This window comes from Phoxinus phoxinus, assembly GCF_949152265.1.
Source record: "Phoxinus phoxinus genome assembly, chromosome: 10".
NCBI classification, from domain to species: domain Eukaryota; kingdom Metazoa; phylum Chordata; class Actinopteri; order Cypriniformes; family Leuciscidae; genus Phoxinus; species Phoxinus phoxinus.
Genome location: NC_136885.1, coordinates 16197708 through 16211338, shown reverse-complemented (window position 1 = coordinate 16211338; position 13631 = coordinate 16197708). Strand labels below are relative to the sequence as shown.

Here is a 13631-nt window from a genome sequence, read left to right as displayed (position 1 = left end):
GAGGGTTTCAGAGGAAACCAGAAAAACTAACCAGCTTACAGCGAACACTGGATCAGACTATTTAAATTTTGAGCAAGCAATGTCATTGGCTGCAGAATCAGCAGAGGACAATAAACTTGTGCCATTGAAAAAACAATGTGATTGGATTTAAAAGACCTATCAGCCTTTGCCATCTACAGTTTTATGACTGAACTAGATATATGAAAGAAAGAAATGTACAAAAAACTAAAAATATTTCTTGCAACAAATATAAAAATACTTTGCTAAAAGCATTTTTTTTGTGTTTTCTGGTGTGGACAGTAAAAATGTTTGCAGGACCAGCAGGAAAATTCTATACTGTTGAGCTCTGCCTTGGTGAACCATATGTGCCAGAAAGACATCCTGGTTTGCCAAACAAGATTCCTTGGTGAAAAGAATTATTATGATGGCCCTCCATCTAGAGTAGGGGTGTCCAATTCCACTCATGTAGGGCCAATGGGTTTAGCTTCAACCTGCCCCAACACAAAGTTTCTAGCAGTCATATATCAAATATTGATTAGCTAAATTTTGCAGGATAGTAGCCCTCCAGAGGTAGGATCGGACACCCAACCTGCACTAACCAGCATGGACTAGCCTGATCTTTTCAGCAGGGGGAATTTCCCTTTGACAGACCATAGGTTTAAAAGCTAGAAATTGATCTACAGTATTTATCATGATTTAATTTATTTATGAATGCTGGAGCGGACAGCTCCACATGAGATACTGTATATCCTACAGACTGGTAGAGTCTGGACTGTGAAGTGCTTATTGAAAAATGTACACCATATACAGTCTGACCGGTTAGAGCGAGAGAGAGAGGGACCTAAAAAACCTCAGGTATTGTTTACACGGAGCCTCTGACTGAAATGTCTATTTCTCATTTGTATGTTAGAAGCACATGAGGGATTCAGTGATCTGAGTTAGCATCAGTCTCTATTAGTTTCCTGCTGAGTGACACCTGTATTAATGTTGGAGCTCTGTTACCTTGCATTTGTTCTAATAGATTTGTAAAGTAGAACCATATGCTTCACGGCAGGCTTGAGGAACATGTGCAGAGCTCGAATGCAGCGTGGCCTCTCAACACTGATTTGAAACCTGTACATCTTTCCCTTTATAAGCCCTGGAAGAGAGATTGTCATGCAGATGACAGGTTTATGATCAATTGTAACCCAGTTTATAGTAGAGCAGGGCTTTGTTAATTCTACTACAATAGAGATATAGAGCCATAACCTCTTGCTCTGATGTGTGAAATTACATGCAGTACTTATAAACTATGATCATATTCTCACACATTCTGGCACAAATGTAACATATACTCATGGTGAGTGTATATGCACCCCAGAGCTTCCAGTGAGGGTTACATCTCATTTTTACCCAGATGTTATGATATCAGAATTGTTTAGCAGCCACGGCGCTCTGGCCACGAACCCCGGTCTGTTTTCCAACACATTAGGTCAGCGATGCATCCATTTTATGCCTTTGGCTCCGTGATCAATTTGGTCCGCTCTCACATTCAAATCTCCCTCTCCAAAAACAGTAATTAATGTCTTTGTGTTTCTTCTGTCGGTTTCTTCGCCGATCGGTGACTCGCCAAGAATTCAGAAATGTTTGTCTTCACTCTCGTTTTCTCTTTTTGCAGGGAACTCCCGGCACCAAAGGCGAGCGAGGAGAGAGAGTGAGTCTCCTAAACTGTCTGCATCTAAACTGTCTTGGAGCTTAGATTGGGCTGGTGGCACGTGGCACTCATGATGGTGTTTTATCAGAGGCAGGATTAAGCATCTTGCTGACAGGCAGGCTTCTTGATAAAAATCACAGCAGCAGTGATGAATTATAGCTTCTTTATTCACACTCCCTCTATATGCATGGGGTTTTTAATTTAGCCGCTGCGGGAGCATTAAGTGTAGTACTGGTGCAGCTTAAGTTGTCTATCAAGCTTCACAGTAAGACTCGGTCCAGAGCTTTCACACAACAACGTTTTTGTGTTTTTATTCTGATTTCTTCACTGCTGTGGTACCGTCCGCCACACAAAGGGCGTGTGAAGAGTGTTAAATTGGGTGAATTAAACACCCACGTTGTACAGGCTATTAGCCTCCCTGTAAAGCAGCTAAAGCAAATTTGTGTGTTGTTTTTTTTGTCACAGCAGCTTGTGTCTTAATCCAGGCTGAATGCTTGTTTTTTAGGTGTTAATACTGATGCTAGTGGGTTGGAAAATTCATTAGCACACAGAAGAGTATGGTCAAAATAGTATTTTTAAAAAATTATTATTATTTTTTATTATCATTATTTCCTGTAGTTTGGCATACAGCAAACATGGTTGCTCATTCTAATAATTGCATCAGTAATCTGTTTAAAATAATACTCTTTAATATCAAATTTTTTTTTTTTTTGCAATTTGCAATTTACCATGTTTTGTCTGCTTGTTTAGTTTTTTTTTTTAAGTACAGCAACTAAAGCATAATTATAAGAGAGAGCAATACACGGGTTTCTGTGCAACGTCATCACGTAGATGCGCGCGCATCTAAGAGGCAGAAAGCAACAGTCTTTACGGCTATATCTAGCAGAAGCAGAGATGACGCGGAGCTGTTGTGCTGTAAACTAACCTAAATGCATAGGGTATGTCATGTTTTTATGATTCGCAAACTTAGTTGGACAATTTCATACTAGTCAACTAACTAACTTTTTACATAATGTTATATTAATATGCAAATGAAACACAAGCAAACAGATTCAACTCTGAAATTGCAGTTTATTATTGAGTCAACAAGAATTTACAAACAATGCGAAATCTACGTTAATTACAATGTTCTTTTACAGAACTCGGCATAACATATAGCGGTCTTGCCTCTTGGATGCGCGCGCATCCGGTATTGTTTGTATACAAGAAACCTATGTATAGGAGTAATCAATATTTTTTTTTTTTATTAAACCCATATCCTCATATAAATTATTTTGCTTATGCACAAATCATTGCTTATGAAATAATTTTCATTAAAGCATTAATTAATTTGGCTTAGAAATAGGCCAATAAAAAAAGTATCCACTTGTATTCATCTGCCACTAATCTGAATGACCTATTGAAGAAACACTTTCGGTGTTGTTCTGAATCACAGAAACACTCTGAATCCAATCAAAATTCACCACCCTAAAGCTCATCCTCAGGAAACTGTCCAGACTTTGAGAGCAAATAAAATGTCTTGCCTTTTATTGATTGTCTCAATTTTTGCAGCTCTTTTTTTTTTGCAGCCAGCATAAAAGCCCCCCTGTAAAATCAGGCAAATCAGACTCTTTTTATATGTTCTTTGTTGTAGCTTTCCTAGTATGTAATGTAACTCTTGCCAATGGGTTAAAATGATTATAACATTTAACCTAAAATGACAGATATTCTGTGACTGTGTTAATCCCATGTTGTTTGTTTCTGAAGGGCGACATACAGTCTCAGGCCGCAGTCCGCGCCATAGCGCGACAAGTTTGTGAACAGCTGATTCAGAGTGAGTTGATCATTTGTATATTTTTGCTTGCTTATTTCTTGTTTAAATATCCTACACTATAATTTTTTGAAAGTAATTATTACTTTTAGTCAGGAGTGCATTAAATAAATCAAGTTACAGTCAAGATTTTTATATTGATCCGAAAGATTTTCATTTCAAATAAATGCTGTTTTTTAAAACTTTCTATTCATCAAAAATTTTGCAAAAACGTATCACTGTTTCCACAAAAATATTAAAGGTATGTAATATTAAAGGTGCAGTATGTAATATTGACAGCAAGCAGTTGAATTTAGTACTTCAATCCAAAAGGAATTGACAATGGAAGGAAATAAGCCTTACACTGTAAGTCAATGAGTTGATTTATTCGTGTTTTAATATGCCTAATAGGCTTTTTAGGCAGGGTAGAATCTGCGACCTCTCTGACCAAGTTCATTTGCTGGCTGGCTTTCATGGCTGCAATATGCTGTTTTTTTCTTCAGGCAACTGGCAACCCGGGGTGTCGAAATACTATTGGTTAAATTGGCAGTTGGCAGGATCACAGGGACCAAAACAAAACCACTAATTCTGACACGGAACACACATTTCTAAGTAGAGTAACTATGTAGCATTGTGTTTCGGAGAAAGAAGTATGTAAACTTAGCATAATTCCTAAATATCTGCAAACATATTGTAGTTTTTTTATGCTTTAGTACAGTCAAAAAAATGACATGCTGCACCTTTTCAATTTGGATAATAATAAGAAATGTCGCTCATTCTGCCAGTACATTAATTCAATTTTGTAATTATATTAAAATAGAAAACAGTTATTTTAAATTGTAATATTTCACAATATTCCGTTTTTTTTTCTGTGTTGTTGATTAAATAAATGCAGCCTTGGTGAGCAAAAGAAACTTCTTTGAAAAACATTCAAAAGTTTGAATGGTTGATATATAATTTTTTAGTGTATGTGAACAAGTATATTATATAACGCTATTCATTTGCCATATAGGAAGTCATGTGACTGCTGAACTACAAAGTGAATATTTTCTCCGCTAATTTCTTTTTCCTGTCTCCCCCTCAGGTCACTTGTCTCGCTACAACTCTGTCCTGAACCAGATTCCCAGTCAGTCTGTTTCAGTACGGACAGTACAAGGTCCACCGGGTGAGGCTGGTCGGCCGGGGTCCCCGGGGCCACAGGGAGAGCAGGGTCCTCCTGGCAGACCAGGATTCCCTGGAGCCAGTGGGCATAATGGCCGCCCAGGAGAGAGAGGTAAAAAAAAAATCCATTTGAAATAACCTACTGCATTGATAGATACTGTGAACTGCTGATACAGTATACAATAGGACGTGAATTACATAGGACGTGCATGGATTTGTAGGCATTTAATTGTTTGGTAAAAAGGCTGAAACAGAATTTTTGAAGATAAAATTGTAAATAATAGTTTGTAAATCCTTGCAAATAATAGCAAATTTTAGAATATTAGATGCATAAACAAAATGCACAATTTATCCGGGATTACTATAAAAATCTAGTTTGAAGAATGATTACTTATTGGTCCTCAAGAGAAATGTTGCCCCTGCATCTTAAGGAAGCAGTGGTCTTGAAGCTATAATAATATTGACCAAATAGCATGACCTCAGTGACCCCGTCCGTATCCGATTAAGTCCCATTTCTCATAAACAACTTTTTCCTACACAACCTGTGATCATAAACAATATGTAAACTACTGTCTTTTTATGCGCACTGTTAGCAAGACAAAAACAACTACTTCAAAGATACTACAAAACACACTCTCTTTAGTATTTAACAGTTGAATTGCCCTTAAGCAACCAAAAGTCCTAAAAACTGCACTGAAAAAAGAAAAACTATTGTGTTGTTTATTTAAAGTGCTTTTTTAAATCGGTAAGGTTTGAACCATAAATGTGTTTTGAGGGGGGAAAAAAACCTAAACAATGTGGCTGTAATAAAGTTACAAAGTGTCTGTGTGTGTGTGAGAGTATATATATATACTACTGATCAACTCTTTCTGCGTCTTTGCCTTAGCAGACTCTTCGCTGCTGCAGGTGCCCACAACACACACACACACACACACACACACACACACACACACACACACACACACACACACACACACACACACACACACACACACACACACACACACACACAGTTTTTCATTTCTATCCTTGTGAGGACATTCCATAGGCGTAATGGTTTTTATACTGTACAAACTGTATATTCTATCCCCTTACACTGCCCCTATCCCTAAACCTACCCATCACAGGAGACATTCTGCATTTTTACATTTTCAAAAATATATAATTTAGTATGTATATTAACCCATTCCCCTCATGGGGACCGCTGGCTGGTCCCCACAATGGAGGTGATCTCAGGTTTTACTATCCTTGTGGGGACATTCGATTCCCACAATGTATAATAAACCAAGCCACACACACACACACACACACACACACACACACACACACACACACACACACACACACACACACACGTCAGCAATAAAATAAATTTAAAAAAGCATTAAAATCAAATGCTTACAACATGCGTGCAAATGTATTCTACCTCCTTGAATAACACAATTTGCATTAGATCTACATGACCCCCTTGCCTAAAGCAACTCTTTACCACAGTGCTTCTCCTGTCAGCAAATAAGGACTGCTCTGACACGGCCTGTGGTTTCAACATGAGAAATGTCACCATCATTACTGCTTCTTCTCTCTGATCTCCACACACATTCAGTCAGATATCAAACAGAAACATGCAGAGCATGGATATGATGCATTCTGGCCGGGCAAAACAGATCTGCTAATGTAATGAGGGATATTTGTCTGTTTATGTTAACATGGAGCCTAATGAGGAATCCCATTTAGAGGTTCTCTTGTAGATTGTCAGTCTTGCTCAGAAAAACCTTAGAGAAAAAAAAAAAACATCTGTTTCAGGAGGTCTTGTTAGCAGTTCATTCATTTTAAAGGTGATTTTCCCACTGTATTGCTGTTTTCATTACCAATGTCAACTTCTGATAGATAGATAGATAGATAGATAGATAGATAGATAGATAGATAGATAGATAGATAGATCTGGGGCCCTATTCTAACGATCTAAAACGGAAGTATCAAATGCAAAACGCAAGTAACTTTGTGGATGGATCTCGGGCACTGTTGCTATTATACCGGCGGGATAAATGACTCTTGCGCCCGACGCAAATCTACAATGGGTTGGTCTGAAGTAGCTACATTACTCATAGGTGTGGTTTGGGCGTAACGTGCAATAAACCAATCAGAGCGCCATCTCACGTTCCCTTTAAGAGCAGGCGCGCTTGTTCCATGGCAGATTGCTATTATAATGGCGGATTTGCCAGGCGCGCAACTTACATGATGGTAAAGGTGATTTTGCAGTCTTCAGAATTTTGTTTCCTGGTTCTTGACGGACAACCCACTTTGTCAGATGTCCTTATATGTGTCTTGCCACTATTTATCAAACAGGTTTTATCTGTCATTACTACAATTAGCCTGAATAATTTGGGTAAATGTGTAAGCTAGTTTTATTTTTTTTCACATCTTCATCACAATGAATCTTAATGAACACCACAATGATTTCTCTCGTGTGGTAATATTTTTCCTTGTAATTATGTATGGTTTGCAAAAATGGTAACTACTGCGTCTGTGTTGTTGAGAGAAGCAAAGTGTTTGCGCGATGTGCACACGCTACATCATGGCCAAGTATGCGCCCTTAAAATAGCATCTGAATAATGCGTCACTGACTTTAGACAAGGTTTATCCTGGTCTGTGGCGGAATTGTTTTCTAAAACTGCAAAATGGCACCAGGTTAGCACTGGAAAATTGCCTTTTCTATTTTCGTTGAACCGCCCTGGGAGCGCAAGTTCATTCCCTAATTTACCAACGTCTGTGGAGGGAAAAGTCCGCTGTGCGTCGGGTGCAAAATAGGAATGATACATGCGTCGGTGTACAAAGTCAATTGGGCTGGGTGCAAGATAGGGCCCCTGGTCTTTTATTTCTTTCCATATATTCTTCTAGGTGTGTGGAATAGGTTAAATCACATAGACAGAGGATACAGCTAGTTCAGATGGGTTTGCATGTTCTAACAGCTCTCCGTCTCTTTGTCTAGGTCTCTCAGGAGAAAAAGGAGAGAAGGGCAATCCAGGAGTAGGGACACAAGGCCCTCGTGGTCCTCAAGGACCCCCAGGTAAGAGACTGTTCAAATGTTACATTTAAGTCAAAATCAATGACTTCTTTGTCCTCAAGAAAATAGTAAAAATTATTTACAGTTCAGATTAGAAAAAAAGTAGAGCTCAGTCTACAGACTACAGTACTTTCCATTATTAAATGTCCTCTGTCAAAGAAAACACAAGCTTGCAAACTTTTAATAACCTCTGCACACATGTTGATCTGCTTTTGGTTCCTCTGATTCCTGTCTAGAATATCAAGCAGATATTGAAACAGTATTTGGGTCAGAGAGAAATGTTTTCATATTGATTTTAGCTGTATGGCTGGTCGGTAGGCTTTGAAGAATGCCAGCGACAGCTCTCTGTTAATTGTGCTTTGATCAATACTCTTCACAAATGAGATTCATTGAAGCACAATAGCTGTAAGAACTAGTGATATCGGAGAAGGATGTGGACTGGCAAAAGCTAAAAGTCGTATTTTGTGAGGAAGAAATCCAGACACACTATGGGTGTGGTTTTATGAGGGAGATATAAATGCCCAATGTTTTATCCCACTCAGGGCCTCCTGGAGAAGGTCGGACAGGAAGTCAGGGCCCACCAGGGAGACCTGGGATTCAAGGCACCTCAGGACGTCCAGGAACCCCTGGTAGCCCTGGTTCTGCTGGACCCCCCGGCTACTGCGATCAGAACTCATGCCTCGGGTACAACGTTGGAGGTAATCCTCTCATTCTCTTGTTCTTTCTCCCAAAAATTCCCTCTACCTGTCAAAGTTTCTCAATTTCATTCAAACCTTATTCTATCAGATACACCCAGTGGGTCTAATTCACTAATTGTGTTCAAGAGATCTTATGGGTGAAGAAAGGGTTCTCGGGTGAAATCCACCAGATTCACAATATTGGCATATGCACAAATTTGTTCTTATGTTGATGAATGCACATATGGAGCATGTATTAGCATAATACAGGCCCACATGCACTGACACACCAATATAAAAAAAAAACAGCTCCATATAATTCACTCTCCACTCCGCTCCCTGAATTAGAATTGAGGTAGCAAACATGATGTAGAATTGACATTTGAATTTAATTATAAGTAGAATAGATAGACAGGCAGACAGGCAGACAGACAGACAGACAGACAGACAGACAGGCAGACAGACAGACAGACAGACAGACAGACAGACAGACAGACAGACAGACAGATGATAGACAGACAGACAGACAGACGGTAGACAGACAGACTGAGACAGACAGACAGATGATAGACAGAGAGACAGATGATAGACAGACAGACAGACAGATGATAGACAGAGAGACAGATGATAGACAGACAGACAGACAGACAGATAGACAGACAGATAGACAGACAGATAGATAGATAGATAGATAGATAGATAGATAGATAGATAGATAGATAGATAGATAGATAGATAGATAGATAGATAGATAGATAGATAGATTTATTGAAATGAACGTTCTGTTAACGTTACTGGAAGAATGTTTGTTCATAACTTTGAGAGAACCTTGCTACAACATAGTAAAGTTCTAGGTATGTTCCCTGTTAGACAGACATTTAGGTTTTAAGCACAAATAGGTTCATATGCCCAGTTAGTGAATGAAACACGATGAAATTCACATTTAGTTATCAAGGTAGCCTACATCTGAAAGTCAATTCTAGAGTTAGCCTGGTAACATCGTCCCTGACGGGTCTTTATTGAGCTGTGGGCTTAAGATTGCTTCAGGCTTCACTGATTATAATCACCATAGAGAAAACTGACGAGCGAACATAACCCACCACTTCCATATTGTTATTCTCTGTGGTCTTTTGAAGTGCTTCGCACGTTCGCGCTTGAGATTGTATTTTCATAACTGCCTATGAATGGCAAACCCATTGCTTTAAAGAAGCTCGTGGTCTGACTCAGAGATTTTTGTCCTTATTAAACGGGCCCTTCCCAAACAGTTATTCTACTAATAAATTTCTCATGGAGTCTAAAAGCTATCAAAGTTTAAGAGCAAGCTGTGTGAGATTTCAGTATTTCAGTAAGCCATTTTAATATGGGAAAGGCTGGACGGAAATGGACAGCACTCTTCAAGTAATTGATTTATCAGATCCTAGCAAAGCTTTACTGAACGCCTCACAGATTATTGCAGTTTTGTATTATGAAAAAAAAAGAGCAAATTGTCTCTGGGGTTTCTGCCATGTAAGGCCATTAAATGACAGTGTAATATTCCACTCAATACATGAAATAATGCATCAACACTTTTAAGATCTATAAAGGTTATAGCTCTAAGCTTTCACAGTCAGCATAAAATCTTGCAACACAGCTTAATAGTATTGCAAATTGCTCTGTAACTTATTCGGCCCTCATTTTCTGGGATAATACTTCATTTCTAATGAGAGAATGTAAGTTTTATGTGTATTGACCAGGTTTTAATGCCTTATTGAGAATCCTTGACTCTCCTTCTGAAATGCCAGTATGTAAAGATTACAGTATGAGTGAGTCTGGCTGTTGAGGTGTTGCTGAAAGCTTCATGTGGGTTACAGTACATCAGGCTCACACTTACCGCAATGTCTCTCTCCTCTTTTACCGGGGCGTCACGGTCTCAAACCTGCATGTGAAGGTCCAGAGCAGTATGAGAATGACTACTGAGAAACAGTAGAGAGCCACCTGCTCTTCTCCTCTCTCCCTTCATTTCTTCATCCCACCTCCTTCCATGGGCCAAAACCAAAGACTGTATCTGGGGAAGGTCTTTTCCACACAATCCAGAACATAAAATCCACCTCGAAAATCCCTACCTGGTTCCTCAACCCTTTAAACGTCACCACCATTAAAGCCCCGTGCTTTTTAACCCATCTGAGCATTGTGCAAACCTCTATTTTACTTTGTTTTCAGACAAACAATGAGGCGTTTCTCCCAACTTTTCTTGCTTTAATGACCTCTTATTTTGTTTTATGGTCTATAATAACTGGGGAAATCCACCCGTTAGCATTCCTGTTTGTCTTCATGACCGCTGCTTGGCTGGCGCGGGACCCTTGGAAGTACATGATTTGAAATCTGCCATCTTTGCTCACGGGTGCTCAATTCTGCAGCCAGGTTTTTTTTAGCCAATCACCTGAGCCATAAAATTCCGTGACTAATTACTCTAGAGCTGCAGGAAAATTATGTCAAGATTACGCTGATTGGCCGATGGAAACACAAGTATGCGCTTTAAGAGCCTTCCGAAATTGATCAGCCACTCCACCTTATTTTGAAATGCTGAAGTACCGGTAAGCTATGTTCTGTGAATCTGTGAGACTCCCGATTTATTAGCCACTATGGGTAAATACATAAAAGACGTATTTACCCATGTAAATTTACCCTGTTTGTACTAAACAGCATGACGGACTGTTTTTGTACAACTAAAATAACTGGAAGCAGATAACACCGGAAATTCTTGCACATTCAAGTTCCTACTGGCTGCACCCGCAAAAATAAGGTGGATATTACAGTAGATGCTTTAATGAAATATTTGCATGCTGTCGGGAATATATCGACACTATATCGGCTAACTAAGCCATGCTAACCAGCTAAACCTCGACCCCTTGGTCTCTAAACTAAGCTAATCACAATAACTCCCTTCTTCCTTTCTGCTCTGACTTTGTGCCTTTTTCTCTTTGCCGTTTCCTTCTCTCTCTAACTCAACGCCTGCTCACTTGGTGGTGGTGACTGAAAAAGATGGCAACCGATCTAATTCCCCCATGTTCCCATAGTACAACAGTTACCCTCCAACCCCTACCAAAACTACGGCCCCGCCACCAACTACGACGACGAGGAGGATGACGAGGACCCTTACCGTGGCTACCGTGCCTACCCTCCTCAGTACCACCCTGACCCCCATGCCTCCAGGCTTGGCCCCGTCCACCCTGGTGACACGGTGGGGATGAGGTCACCTGGCGCACGTCGATTCTCCCGCAGCACGGCCGAAGAGGGGAGCATCGGTGAGTCGGAAGTACAAGCGAAGGCCAAATAGCCTGGGTGGCCAGCAAACCAACCGTCCACACACACTTTTCATCAGAATATCCTGCAGGATAGGACTGAGGGAAATCTGGAAAAAAAAGTGCCTGCTATATGCATCCTTATGTGGGGTGGTGTGTGGAGAAGATTAGAAAATGAAACTGTGCCGATATTCATTCAGTGACTTTTCTGTCTTTTGTGAGGCTGCATGTAGCCAATGAGATGAAAAAGCAAGTTCAAAGAAATCATGAAAAAATCTTAATGAGTATTTTGGTCTTGATGTCCTGTAAAATATCAAAACATTCTTTAAAAGAAGAGATGCATTAGCGTGAAGCAAAATTGTGTTAGATAATACATTTATTAATAATTAATATATACATTCCACACTGCATTTGGATTTTTTGTTCCAGGTTTAAAGCATTCTTAAAGATGTCATGATAAAAATACACTCTGAAATCAAGTATTACTATTTTCCACAATATTGCTCATTACATAAATGTAGCTTTTTTTTAAAAGGATGTTTACTGATATTATTGGAAATCAACAAAAAGGATTATTGCAGCGCAGTGGTTTTGAATTGTGTAGTCCATAACTTTTGTAAATGATAATGGGGGTGTCTGTACAGTTTGTGTATTTTTCAAAGTGCATATTAGTGATCTGCTATATTACAAATTTCACAAATGTTTACAGCATTTTGCAGTTATCTGGAACTGGCTGTTTAAGTTATTTTATTTAGAGAAGAAAATACCTCCGTTGATGCTTTTGATGTTCTTATCACTAGCGGTCATTTATGAAAAGCTGAGTTCTTAATCACGCTTATTAATGAACCAAACATAATCTCCTCATTTTCCATTGGTCCGTCACAGCAACACCACACTATTTGTCTTGGTCGTAATTGTATTATCACACATTTATGTGAACTTCCTTTACATGTGGTCTTGTAAGACGAAGTGTCATGCAGCTCTCAAACTGTTTTTCTATAAAAGAAGAGCTCAGCATGATATCCTTTCTGTCTCTGTGGTCCTGTTTCTCACTGTGAAAGAGACCTGAAGAGTTAAGAGTTAGGCCTGTGGTCTACCGTCCTTTCAGAAGTGCATGTGGAGCGGGCGCCAGTGGAAAGACTCATCACCAGACCTTTGAATCTACAAAGTAATTTATTTTTACTTTATTTGTTTTTGTAACCAATAAAACTGTACTGCAACAATGTCTCGAGATGATGTCTCGTCTGGCCTTAGTGGTTTTCCGTTCCGTCTGCTGCTAATTGGTCGCCCACAGAAAGTTTTAAAAAATGACATTTTACATTTAAAACTACACATTTCCTTTTGAATAAACATGTTTGGTATAATGAGCTCAAATAAGGGAACATGCACTGCCTTGTCAATTCGTTCATTTACAAGCAAACTCAGTTTTACCTTTACATTAAAAATTAAACAATCGCAACAAACACTAGACTAACAAGGGCGTTTCATTTTTATCCCAAGACAATGTTTTTTTATAAGTTAAGCAACTTCAAAAAGGCTAAAGTAGCAACAGAAAGGGCTTATAGAGCCATATGATGTTAATTAGGGTCGAAACGACAGTTGAATTAGAGCTGGATCAGGCTTCAGAGAGGCTGCTAAAGCCATTTGTGGAGCAAGCAAAGGCCAAAGAATCTGAGCTTTATTACTACAGTCACAGCTAAATGAATAGGGCTGCAGTTTGACTACCTCTCTGCCTCGTCCCAGGTTTCGATAAATACACATTCTCCCGGTTTCACAGACAAGGGTTAAGATATTCCCAGGCTCAAATGCACGTTTGAGCGTTTTTAACCGCAAGAAACTTGCACTGACATATCTTAAAATATGCTAGTGCCATTGTTTTGTCTCAAAATGCACACCAGTAATGTTCGTTTCTAAAAACTACTTATGTATGTCCTAATTGAACTAAACCCCAATCCTGGCTTAATCT

At 39.2% G+C, this 13631-nt stretch overlaps 1 protein-coding gene across 6 annotated transcripts in view; it reads left to right on the top strand.

Annotated features, from left to right (window-relative positions):
- Positions 1-12895, top strand: part of col14a1a (collagen, type XIV, alpha 1a) — a 137595-nt gene extending 124700 nt beyond the window's left edge. For 4 of the 6 annotated variants that reach the window (XM_079625843.1, XM_079625845.1, XM_079625844.1 and 1 more), the window contains 6 exons: positions 1658-1693; positions 3440-3506; positions 4567-4755; positions 7633-7710; positions 8250-8405; positions 11441-12893. In XM_079625843.1, the coding sequence (XP_079481969.1) occupies positions 1658-1693; positions 3440-3506; positions 4567-4755; positions 7633-7710; positions 8250-8405; positions 11441-11700 (786 nt within the window). In that variant the 3' untranslated portion in view covers positions 11701-12893. Of the gene's footprint in view, positions 1-1657; positions 1694-3439; positions 3507-4566; positions 4756-7632; positions 7711-8249; positions 8406-10311 lie in introns of all 6 variants that reach the window. The other 2 variants (XM_079625846.1, XM_079625847.1) reach the window with 2 other exon arrangements.
- Positions 12896-13631: the final 736 nt, after the last annotated feature.